The sequence below is a fragment of the Amborella trichopoda genome, chromosome 13 (genome assembly GCF_054954075.1).
Source record: "Amborella trichopoda isolate Santa Cruz 75 chromosome 13, AtrichopodaSantaCruz75HAP2 v2.0, whole genome shotgun sequence".
Taxonomy (NCBI): domain Eukaryota; kingdom Viridiplantae; phylum Streptophyta; class Magnoliopsida; order Amborellales; family Amborellaceae; genus Amborella; species Amborella trichopoda.
In genome coordinates this window covers 5886722-5899837 of record NC_142348.1, presented here as the reverse complement: position 1 = coordinate 5899837, position 13116 = coordinate 5886722, and the positions used below count along the sequence as shown (strand labels likewise).

The window sequence follows — 13116 nt, the reverse complement described above, 5'->3', positions numbered from 1 at the left end:
TTTCTTGTAATCGCAATGAAAACTCCATAAAATTTTCTCATTTCTTGTTGCAAAATATTCCTTTGCCGGTGCAGGCCTCTCTGCATCTCTAGAACAGAGGCTTCCATATCACCTACATAAAAGTCGCCAAAAATTTTCTCACACGCTTAGACAAAGGCTTTCCTCCTTTTGCTGCACCAGACCTCATTCTCATCTCCCATTCCCAAACTCCCCAAAGATGGGGGGAGGGAGAGAAGCTTCCCTAAATGCACAATACAATAATTTAACCAAACAATCAATAATCAGAACCTTTCTTCCTCTTCCTTTTCTGTAGCCCAGACTCCCCTCTCATCTCCCCACTACCATTCAACCCTTTCTTCTTCTTATGTGACTTCCTTCTCATCTCTTCATCACCATTCAATCCTTTCTTATTCTTCTTTTTCATTTTCTTCTGTGGCCTAGTCTCCTCTCCGATCTCCTCGCCATCATTCAACAGGTGATCGTACTCCTCAAGACTAGCAAATGGCGATGCACCCGACCTTGCCCCAGACTTTCGCTTATTACCTTTCCTATCCACTTTCTGAGAAGCTTCCATATCATCCTCATCAACATAACTGTCATCATCACCATCACTATAACCACCATCACCACCATCATCATTAGGAAAATCCATGTTACCATCACTATCATCAGCAATTAACTCATCATCCTCCTCCATAATAACCTCATCCAGCTTGTCATAGTCATACTCACCATCAGATACAGTCAGAGATTTCTGGGCGCCAAATTCTGGCTCAAGTAACCCATCAATCTCCTCATCCTCGCTATCATCACCGCCATCCACTTCTTCTACTTCGTCCACTTCTTCAACATCTTCTTCTTCTTCTAAGTCCTCCTCTTCCCCATTATTATCAACTTCAAATAGTTCTCCAGCTTCTTCTCTATCCTTCTTCTTCTTCTTTAGTTTCTTTCTCGAAGAGCTAGTGCTCTTGGTCATGTAGAAGCGGTGGAAGACCAGGTCCTCCGGGGGAACATCTTCCTCAGCAAGAGACAGAATCTCGGGACCAATTAGTCGATTGTTCATCACCAACTGCAAATAGAAGGAAAAAAAGGATCAACTCGTAGAAAGATTAAACATATAATAAAGTACAAGAGAATAATAATAATACCAATAATTCTTCAAAAAAAAAAAAAACAATACACTAAGTTGTGTGGAACAATGACCCAGTTATATCAATAGAAACATGCGTAGTACAAAGGGCTATATAATAGAAATCACAGAAAGCCACATGGATGGTAAGTGTTTGCACAAGAGAAAAAAAAAAGGCTCCCAAAAAAAAAGAAAAAGCAAAAAAAAAGAGAGGTTGTAAAATATTACACGAAAAACCTGAAATAAAACAAAATCTAAAATTTCTTTTTGAAATGTTGATGATATTTTTATATAACTACATATCAAAAGATACATTTGTGGGATAGACCAGATGAAAGGGCCAGCTTCAGAGACCATTTACAAGAAATAGTTCCTGAGGAAGCACGCGATATACAGAAAATGGCGCGACAGCAAGCACAATGTACAAGTAAAGGTTAACACACAAGTCAAATAACAGCAAAGCTGTGGAGCCGCACTCCAACAATGCTGCCTAGGTTCCATTGACAAGTAGCAGCTCCCCCATTTGCCAATGCATCTATGCTAGAGTTTGCCTCCCATCGGGTATGTTGCAAGGAGATGTGAATATGCCTGCAAAGAGAGAAGTTATGCCAAAAGATGTAATGGAGTCACTACAGGCATGTAGAGGCACCTGATACCCACGCTATGACATTTTTTTAATCACCTTCTACAACCAAAGATTTCCCCCAAATTCGGGTTGAATCTCTTGATACCTCCTAGGAGTGTTATCGACTCTGCAAAGGTGGAGTCCGCGTGACCTAGGCGGCTAAAGAGAGAAGGATATTGCTATTAAAGTCTCAGAAGAGGCTTGCTATTATGGTCTCTGAAGAGGCCCGAAAGCCAGCAGGCCCCAAGTTTTTGAGTGATAAAACCTCAAAATTAAGCTTTATCTGATCAAAATGAGGATTTATCTGATTTGTATTTGGGGGTCTCCAATGGGATGAGCAAGAAATCCTAGCCACTTCGAGTGTCATGATGTTCCCATAACTGTTAAGGACATCCGATGTGGAGTGGTTTCTCATGATCTTACGGTTACGAGCCCAAAGAATGATCATAGTTTTGATGTGGTCAAATAGAACACCAGGTTTAGCTTCCCTGCCCTCAAAAAGTCCCGCTATGAGTTTCTCAAGACGTTGGGCTCCGGAGGCTGGCATATCGAGTAGAGACACTTGGCACACCAGGAGGTTAGACAATGGTGTGAGGGTGATGCAACAGGGCCGGGAAAGGAATCTAACATTCCATTGTGCAAGCTTGCAGACAAATCTTTCTACAATGAGGGTCCACTGTTGCTTGCTCGTCGTCCCCAGGGGACGACAGAGATATTTTGTGGGCAGATCTTTGCTGCCGCACCCCAATCTGCTTGCCAACATTACAGTCGCTTGGTGGTTTAGAGTGACTGAGTGACCCCCATAAGTTTGGGCTTCGCAAGGTTAAACCTGAGACCAATAGCCACATCTATGAGAAACAACCAAAGGGTATCCGTTTTTTGGGTGGTAGCTCCACAGAAAATGCAAGTCTCATCGGCATATTATAAGTGTGTGATCTGAAACCCTTTAGTAGACCGTTTCGGTACAGTCTATCTACAGACCTGCTGAATACCTTAGCCACTAACGCGAAAAGAAATGGGGACAGGGGTCTCCTCGGTGAAGATCCCTGGAGGAAGGGAAGAAACCCTTGGGGGCTCCTATGACAAGGACCGAGAAGCATGGACCCGAAGTACAGCCTTTGATCAATTGCCTCCATTTGGGCCCAAAGCCCATTTTGGACATGATTTCATCAAGTACAATCCATTCGACATGATTGTAGGCCTTCTCAAAGTCAATAGAGACGATCACCCGGCTTTAGGCTTGATTTCTAGAGTGAATACACTCATGTACGATAACTATCCTGTCAAGCATCTGCCTTTCTTTGTTGAAGGCCCCTTGGTTGGGTGACACGACCTAGTTAAGTGATGAAACAACCCAGTTAAGGGACCTCTTTCAGGCAGACAAGAACTTTCCTAGGATTTTGTAGGAACTATTAAAGAGGCTGATGGGCCTAGAGTCCTTGAGGTCTGTGGGAACCAGCCAGGAAGGTAGCATTCATGGCTTTGTGAATTCTATCTCTCATGGAACTCACTGAAAAATTAAGAATTTCGGACCATGGAGTCCCAGAAACTTGTGAAGAGGGTGACCAGGAAGCCGTCTGGGCCTGGGGCTTTGTCCTGACCCAAATCCTTTATGGATTTAAAGGTTTCTGCCTTGCAGAACAGTCTTTCAAGCCACTCAGACTTGTCTCATGGAAGGAGGAGAAAGGTGATCAACCATGGCAGGGGTCTGAAGGCGGTGCTGAGAAGAGCGTATATGAAGATAGCCCTGTCCAACTCTTCAGGTTGGCTACAGGTATGGCTGCTAACAGAAATTAGGTAATGGTGTTCTCCTACATCATAGATTTGCTGTCATATGGAAGAATTTGGTGTCACAGTCACCACACTTAAGCCATTTGGCCTGGACCTTTGAAACCGAAAGATCTCCTCTTTCTTCAAGACTAGCTGCAAGCTAGTTTGGGTCCTTCTCGCTACTTCATCCTGGGAAAGTTCTCTATTTTTCTATTATGGAGTGCAGTTCCTGGATGAGGGATAAAATGTCAGCTTTGGTGGAACTAAAAATTCCAGGAAGACCTCTGGATTAGAATCTAAAACAGTAAACACACAGGAGGTCAAAGATAGCATGGCCATTTCTAGTGATAGATTAAACATAAAATAAAATACAAGGGGAAACAATAATACCAATAAAAAAGTGACAATAATTTGTGTTCAGTCCACAGAAACGTGTGTAAGCAAAGGGCTATAATTGCGATAGATATCAAAGAAAGTCAAACTGATAGCAAGCATATTGCACAAGAGAAAAATAAATGTTAAAATAAATAAATAAAAGGCAATGCGAAAGAGAAGTGGACAATAAGAAATTTACATGCGCTAAGAGAAATTAAGTGAAAAACTGTAGAAAAAATCTAAAACACTAACACAAAACCCAAACATGCAGGAGATCAAAGAATAGCATGGTCATTTCTAGGATTTATACGGCATATGCCCAAGCAATAAAACAGAGGCATTGCCATTAGATGGAAGCCATTGGTAAGAGCCATCCGGAGAGCAGGTGGAAAGTAACAGTAGCACAGGAGAGAAGAAGAGAGGGCGGGGGAGTGCAGGGAGAGAGAGAGAGAGAGAGAGAGAGATTTTGGATAGTAACACCCTTTTCTCCTTTGGATAATTAAAAATTAGAAATAAAAAATAGTAAAATAAATGAGTAAAACCTTTCTAGCAGGGCCAATTTGAGAGCCACCATGCCATATCCCTTCCGCTTTCTTGTTTGGCTTCGGTTTCTTTTCAACAAACTTGTCAAGGAAAGCTGTTAGAGAAAGATCATTCAGAGGATCTCCATTATAAACAATATTGGCCCCTGAGAGAAGGGTCTTTGCCATTGTTGCCACGGATGGATGCACGTGTGATGCTAATGCCGATAATTCCCACCAACTGGTACGGTCTGCATTGCTGTTGACAGATGCAAAAATACATATCAGAAGTATAGTCCAAACCCAAAATGGAAAAGTATACTGAAATCTTATGGAGAGGGGAAACCTTAGCCCATTTGGGTCATGACCGTCCAAGGAAATGATGGACACTAATGAAGAGTGGTAACGCAGAACACAAGACCCCAATGGTCGGTCTCACTCTCTCCATAATTGTCCACCATTTCAGACTGTCACAAAACAAGGGAGCAATGGGTTTCCCATAATGCATTGCTACAATAGTACCATCCCATCCATGATACATTGATTGACTCCACTACGTTGAGCTTTCATCCTAGCTATGGATTTACCCCCTAAGCCATGACCACTTCGTAACATAAAACTAAGAAAAAAGAAATGTATTCAATGAGCACACCTGTTAGATGTCAACAAAGGAAAGCTGGGTGATTTTGCTTATAGTCAATTCCTTTCTTTTTTTTTGTGACGAACTTTGAGCAAAGGAAGGACATGTGCCAGTCATCTGCTATTCAGAGTGCAAAGCAGGGTGCAGTTTGGGCCAATTTACAGTGTATAAGCCGCGCTATCAGGAATGGGGGCCGAACAGTTTTTTCAAGTTTTGCATGCCCTCATACCTGACAATCGATTTTTTACAAATAAGAGGGGCTGATTTTCTGTAGCTATTGGCCCATCAATGGTGAATAGGATGGGATACAAGTATAAAAATCACATCATTGGTGGCTTACATGCGATCAAAAGAGGCCTTCCGTAAAAGTGCTGTAGAAAACCTCAGTGAGCTCATTATATGAGACAATGTGACACACTAATACAATAGACTTTCTTATAATTAATATTCTCAGTGTATATTCCTTTTTAATATTAGAGGTTATAAATTAGAATATCTCTAATAATTAATTCTCCAAAGGGACTATTTTAATTTTTTGAGAAAGTTACCTTAAATTGATAGAGAAGTTTGGGCTTTCCACAAATTCTCCAAAGGGACTATTTCAAATTAAATATTAGAGTTTGGCAGTATACTCATATTCTCCATTAAAAGTTAGAACAAATTTAATTTGGCACGCTCATTTCTTATTAGAAAGCATTCTAATAATATATCTTTTATTGCATTTTTCTATTTTGTATAAATTATTAGAAATTAGATTACAATGTAATGAGATTGGGTCCCACTAGGTATGATGAAGTATTATATGTCATTATTAGTTAGAACACAAAGCACGAGAGAATCTATGGTGTGTATATATTTTAAAATCGGTAGAGTACTTAGTTATTCATTCTTAATATGAACCATGGTCAATGGACTACGATACATGGTATTCCAAGGCTATACCCACCATCTTTTCCACAGACTAGGGGTAGCAATGGACCAGGACCCGACCCGGGACCCAACGTTTTCACTATTAGTTAGAACACAAAGAATGAGAGAATCTATGGCGCGTATATATTTTAAACCAGTAGAGCACTTAGATATTCATTTCTAATATGAAACATGGTCAATGGATTACAATACATGGTATTCCAAGGCTACACCCACCATCTATTCCACAGGCTAGGGGTGGCAATGGACCCAGACCTGACCCGGCACCGAACGGTTAGATCCGATTAGGGTCCGGGTATGGATCCAAAAATTGGACCCAGTGGATTGGGTTCGGGTCCAAAAACACCATTCAGGTCCAGGTCCAGGTCCAGGTCCAAGTCCATGTAGACCAGAACCAGACCCAACCCGAAAAGTGTTGACATTTAAATAAAATATAACTGTATATTTTTAGTTATAATATTTAAATAAGGGTGTGGTTTGTATAAGGCCGAGGCTCTAAACAATCAAAATAGGGCGCACTTTAAATAGTATCGAAATATGTTGTTTTAATATTAAAAATCTTTATGATGGCCTGAAAATTTATTTTCATCTCTTATAATAAAATTTAAAGTTAAAAAATAGTGTAGGCCTGAAAATTTATTTTCATCTCTTATAATAAATTTTAAAGTTAAAAATTAGTGTAGATTGAGCAGATCTATGAACACTTGAAAATCTTGAAAATTGACGGTCTAGATAATACATTACAAGATGCACTATTTTCAATACTTGAAAACTTTATTTTCTCATGTCCATACATCTTGAGGTTGAGATGATCGAATTGAGGGTTTTTCAGCATCGAAACCACCTTTTTGAATGAATTTTTCAGGTGCGACTAAATTTGATTGTTAGAGCCTCGCACTTATATAAATTTTTTCCTTTAAATAATGCATGTATATATTTAACAAATTTATGAAATATACTTAAATATATAAATATTTTAATTTTTGGATTGGGTCCGAGTCAGGTTCCCGTCCCACATTAAATTTTTGGATCCGGCCCGACCCATTGCCACCCCTAACATAGACCGATGGAGATTAATTGTACCCTGGCAAATGTCCTCTAGGGGTAAAGTTTATCTCCAACCATCCATCATCGGCAATTGGCAGGGAATGTATTCCAGAAGTACCATATAACACAATCATATATTATACTACATTGGACTATAGCAGACATTCCATACGCAAAAAGAGACAGAAATTTTACCAGTAAGCTGGCTCCCGGTGCCATGGATTATACCCTCCAGATTGACAGCCTGTCTTGGGCAATTGAGCAGGTTCGCCAACAGGGCAAGCAACTTTGGAGGGTTTCCCAAAACATGGCAATGAATTCACAGCAGCTCCAAGCAAGTCATCTTCTACAGAATCATTTCCATCATCATCTGAATGTAATTCTTGAATTGGTACTTCACTATTTTCCGTATCAGAAGAATTACCATCACTCTCTATGGCATTTTTTTCAGTAGGTATGCCATCAGGCGTAACTATATCTCGAGCACAACTATTTATGTTCTCACTGTCCTCTTGAGCACTCTCAGTTACATTCTCACCATCCTCTTTGACATCTTCAAAATGTTCAAAATCTTCATCACCAGACTCATTTTGTAGCATAGTATTCCTGTAAAACCATAACTTTCTCAGCAAAAACTCACTTCTGAAAATGAGAGACGCCAAAGGTAATGGCAGTAGATAAAAATGACCAAGCATATTGAGATGAAATTTAGCAGGTAGCCAATTTCTCTCAAACTCCTTACCATAGAGGTGGTCTTGCTTTAAGCACTTCCGAGAGAAGCAGAAGGCAACCGCAAGCATATTGTGGGGGTTGCTGAAGTGCAACCTGTTGATTGTAAAGAATATAAGGGAGCTTCAAACAGCTAGCAAAGCAATACCCATTGCCAAAAACTAAAAAGAATAATTACAGAGCATTTTCTGTGTACCTGCAAGAGACGTTTCGAAAATGCAGACACCCGCCTGAAGTTCACATCATTTTTCATTGCTTTGAAGACAAGCCCTAAGAACATTTCTGTCTGATAAGCAACACAAACAATGAGAGAGTTAGCTTAGCCAAGTAACAAATACATCTATCAACCAGAAGGAAATGCCTGAATTTTGGGAAAAGAGGATAAAGAGGCATTTTGGTAAACTCTGAATCATATTCCTGCACTTCGACCCATGTACATATCCAAACATGTATCTAATATTTTTAAAAAAAAAACATTTCCAGCTGGGCACCTTAGCATGGAACAGTTTCCATGACAGAGCTAGGTATCCCTGACTTTTAAGAAAAGTAACATCCTATGAATGGAAAGGCCACTGAAGGAAAAAAAGAAAAAGAAATAAGCTATCATAGCAAGTAAGAACAGATTACTTGATGAAGTGCCAAGAGAAAATATTTTTGCAATGACAGAGAAACAACATGAACAAAAATGAAACTCCGGTTCAAAACATCAAGGACAATTACCTTTGATGATTTCATACAAGCAGGCACCAACAGAGCTGAATACAAAGCACGATAAAAGCGGTCACTAACAGTCTGATTTTTAGCTAAAAGTTGATAAAGAAGCATCAATGCCTGAACCCCAATATTGAAATTCCTTGAATGAACCTGCACAGAAGATCAGTGTATGTTAAAGTTGGAGTGATAAGACAAACTACCCATTTTATTTAAAAGTATCGCAAATTTTTTTATTTTCAAGTACCATTGATTTTTTAATATGAAAAATATGTAATCATTTTTCCAAATACAATTTAAATTGGCGATCATCTTTCAGTTTACCAATTTAAAGAGAACTGGAGTCTGCTGCTCAATAATAGCATCGGCCTCATCAGTTGAAACATAGGGAAATGCCCTATTTACTCCCTGCAAGGAATGTAATCAAGCCCGTGTCATCCAAATAATCCAAAGAAATATTTTGACTGATAAATGAATGGATAGATGATTACTAGCCACACCCAGAACTTCACATATACTTATGAGGATCATGAAAGAGATGTAGGCTTATCAAGCTCTTATCTTTATTTATTATCCGAAGTAACAGTCCCATACATATAGGGCACAAAAAAATTAGAAGGCCATTAATTGAGAAACAAAATTTCCTACAATATTAAATCGAACATTGAAACTAGAAATCAAATAAAATATGCATCCATAAAATGTAGAACTACATCAAAAAAGAATATGATGAGCTGTGAAGTATTTTTTTGTAAAAACTTTTTATGCACCAAGGGAGTAAAATGTACATTTACTCCTTCAGGCAAGCAAGGAGTAGGATCCCAAATTTGGGGATATAACATACTCAACCTGACAACCAACCTAAAAAAATGAATACACACGTTAAGAAACAGAAAACATCCAATTCTTGGATGGCCAAATGTAGCTATTAAAGGACTCAAATTTCATTTTTAAGAAATACACGTGGTAATTCTGAAGTGCATCCCAAATTTTCATCGAGAAAATACTCCAACCCTATTGTCTTTTGCCCAAGGGAGCAAGTGTCATATCTAATACCAAAGGAGTATGCTATAAGTCGTCTCTTTTTAATGGAGGGCAGAGGGAGTGGGAAAGCTTTGTGAATTCATGCAGCGATTGATACTTACAGTTAGAAGGGCTGATAGAAGTCGCGAATCCATTTCAACAGGGGATTCAAAAGAAGGTTTTCCGTCCTTGCTATCTTTCTTCACAGACTTCTTGGCTGATTTATTACCATCCTTGTCAGATTTCTCTTCACTCACCTCTGAAATAAGAACCTGAAATCCAAACAAAATGACAATCAACAAAAACAAGAAAAATGGTATGATTTCCCATGAAAACTAATCTTCATTTACTCTGAGAAACCACCCCTGCCCTCAACAATAAGCACTACACCATTACAATGTATTTTTCACAATTTATTTGTGGATTGCAACAAATAAATCTTTCACGCTTCATCCATAATTGTTATATCATATTCATAACATGACTGCATACATCCTAGGGATTGACTAATCCAACCAAGAACATGGGTGGAATAATAAACAAATTGAGGGGTTGTAATGTTAGTAAGAATAAATATCAAATAATTTTTAAAAGTGGATTACTAAAATAACTCCAATGAAAATATAAAAAAAAACAACAAATTGAGACTTTAGTGATCCACCCAAAACATGGGATATTATAAACAATATTGCAATTTAGATAATATGTAATCTACGTAAGTCACATTATGCAATTTACCAAACTACATATCTCATGTAAACTACATCATATAAGATATATATCTTACATATGTCAATTACATATATTACATTACAAATTTATATTACATTATGCATAATTTGTATGTAACTTACATATAACAAGGTCCACAGGGCCCTAATACTAAGGCACTGGCCTGGCCACTCCCAATGGGCCCATGAAGGCTCCCCAACCCAGCCTATGTTCGGCAGGGCCTCCAGGCCCATCGGGTTGGTCCTGAGAGCATATAAGCAACACTACACAGCTAACCTTATTCATCCACAAAAAACATGAGATTTGCCTTAATTGAAACATGAAAACATCAAAGACATAATAGGAGGATCCAACATCAATACCTTAAAAAGAGCAAAGTATATATCAATTAAACGCTTTGCTAGTTTCGGTCCATCTCCCTTGTTGCTGAGAAGGACTTGATTCAAGAAGATAACCTGCAGCAGAAACAATCAAAATAGCCGGTAAATTTCAATATACAACTTTATTTAACCATGTGATGTGCCAGAAGCAGGAGAAGAAGCACATTGCTTCATCCAGCGAAGTTGTACAGGCAGGGTTTTACAGCAGGGAAAATTAATATTTTTCCAGAGAGAGGCATATAATGTATCACATGAAATTAGAGTAGGCATTCTTCATCAACTCCAAGCAATACAAATGTCACAAGAAAATCCTTACATTTACGTTTCAGGACCCGTTTGCTCAAAAGTATTTGTAGCATTTATGTTTCATTAGAATAGTTCAATAAGATTGTAGCATTTTGAAAATTGAATCCCATTTTCCCATTATTTCCACATCCGTAATGATGCGAAAAGAAGGCCCGGTTGTGGGTTGCTTTGGAATAGTTGAATAGTGGTTTTGAGTTTCTCGACCCTTTGACTAAGGATTAATCAGTTCAAAGTCTCGATGGGTGCAGCAAAGGGATATAACTCAGTGGTAGTGTGTCACCTTCACATGGACGAAGTCATCAGTTCGAGCATGATTATCCCTAAAGTCAATGCGAGCCTTTTGATTTTGACTTGCTACAACACTATTATCGAAGGAGAATGGATAAGTAGTACCCAAAGAGAAATTTTTTACAAAAAAAAAAAATTGGAATTTAATTCAACAATGGAAGGATCTTTCATTTGATTGGGGTTCAAAGAAGAATTTTTTTTTTTTTAATCTTTATTTCTTTTTTTCCTTGTATCAAAAAATTCATAAAAGTGAACTATCTTCAAGAATTTTTTTTTCCCATTGTTCCTTGTATCAAAAAATCCATAAAAGTGAAATTATCTCCATGAATGTTATTTTTTTTTGGTTTTTCTTTTGTGGTGTTTTTTTTGGGGCCGTGCGGAACAGGGGCACTAGATGTCATAATGATCACTAAAAGACCTAAAAATGCAAATTTCTGGGACTTGTTATTACAGATTCCACAATCCTAAGCACCAAGTGTGTGCTACCATAGTACAAAACACAAGTAGATGCCCAAAGGATCATACTGATGAGTAGCCAGGAATATTTCATGCATATAGGTCATTAAAGAAAAAGGTAGGAGAAGTACAGAAGCAAGTACGCAAATCATAATTATAGTGATAGTGCCTTGCGTTTTAGTTGGGTGAATGTGAGTGCTTTATATCAATAACGAATTCATGTATATAGATTTAAGTAAGTAGATTTTAAACCAAGTTTGAAATGCATCTATTTATACAATTTTTAAAAAGAAGAAAACGTAAATACAGAAGTATTCAAACTGAAGTTATAGTGATAGTGCTTTGTTCTCAAAGACTTACAGCATGATATCTTGCTCGCAAACCCACATGCGGACGGAAGACAAAGAAATCTACCTCTTCAATCACAACGGCCTAAAAGATACAATATTATCATTCAACGGAGAGATCCAAAGTACCAGAAAAAATAATACAATGTATAAAAGAATCCATTAGTATGCACAAACATGTAAACTTGAACACTATACATGTGCTATTTTGGTAGGTCCTACTAATCCATCACCATCCATTTCAATGGATGACGATGACCGACCAGACCATGATATTTCCATGGCCCGTTTGATTATCAAATATGCCACCTAAATAATATTGCAGTTGATCTTATTGATCTCACAGTTTCCACATCAATTGAGATTGTAAGTCCATTTCCTTCATCAATATCAACATCTTTAGTAGGTGGCAAGGCGCATTATATCAGCTTCTTATCAATAACGACATCTGTTGATCAAGCTTTAAGGTCACCAGCATAGTTTCCAAAATCTTTGCCTATTTCAGGAATGCATTTAGAAAGTTCAAACATATTACAGCTAGATAAATATGAGTTTACCTTCATGTTTGGATGGGCAGACAAAAGACAAGTCAACTGATACCCAGCATTGGATGCCGCCTTCCTTTCAGGATCACCTAGCTGAATCAAATTTCATGTATAAAAAAAGAGAGCCCAAAATGAGAAACACACCACAAAGAATGCCTTATTGGCCTAGATTATTTTTGGGACATTCAAATTCCTTTCAAAACATTCAATCTCCTAACATGAACACTATCATGAAGATATAAACTTACTTTATTAACAAGAGCTGAAAGTAAACGGCGTTCTTGCTCTGGCTTGTTCTTAAGAAGAGCAAACAATGTCTGCAGAGTGATATGTCAATTAGTCAGCACTACAAATTATGAAGCTATTTCAACAATTATAGAATACAATAATAGCTGTTCACCCCCAAAAAAGAAATACAGTTCTAGACACTCTCTCTTTCTCTCTCTCTCTCTCTCACACACACACACACACACACTCACACACATACATAAACACACATTTGACAAGTATCATTTCATGGCTTAAGGGGCTTCTAGCACACCCTCAACTAAAGCGCACATCA

General features: G+C 38.2%; 1 protein-coding gene across 2 annotated transcripts in view; it reads right to left on the bottom strand.

Moving 5' to 3' along the window:
• The window catches only part of EDA25 (CCAAT-binding factor), a 34553-nt gene continuing 21437 nt past the window's right edge, over positions 1 to 13116 (bottom strand). The window contains exons 5-16 of one of the 2 annotated variants that reach the window (XM_006838023.4): positions 12803 to 12871; positions 12567 to 12647; positions 12023 to 12094; positions 10595 to 10687; positions 9623 to 9772; positions 8802 to 8885; positions 8487 to 8630; positions 7963 to 8052; positions 7780 to 7862; positions 7233 to 7643; positions 4442 to 4679; positions 1 to 1069 (exon numbers count right to left, since the gene is read on the bottom strand). In XM_006838023.4, the coding sequence (XP_006838086.1) occupies positions 275 to 1069; positions 4442 to 4679; positions 7233 to 7643; positions 7780 to 7862; positions 7963 to 8052; positions 8487 to 8630; positions 8802 to 8885; positions 9623 to 9772; positions 10595 to 10687; positions 12023 to 12094; positions 12567 to 12647; positions 12803 to 12871 (2310 nt within the window). In that variant the 3' untranslated portion in view covers positions 1 to 274. The remainder of the gene's footprint in view (positions 1070 to 4441; positions 4680 to 7232; positions 7644 to 7779; positions 7863 to 7962; positions 8053 to 8486; positions 8631 to 8801; positions 8886 to 9622; positions 9773 to 10594; positions 10688 to 12022; positions 12095 to 12566; positions 12648 to 12802; positions 12872 to 13116) is intronic. The other variant, XM_088856501.1, reaches the window with a different exon arrangement.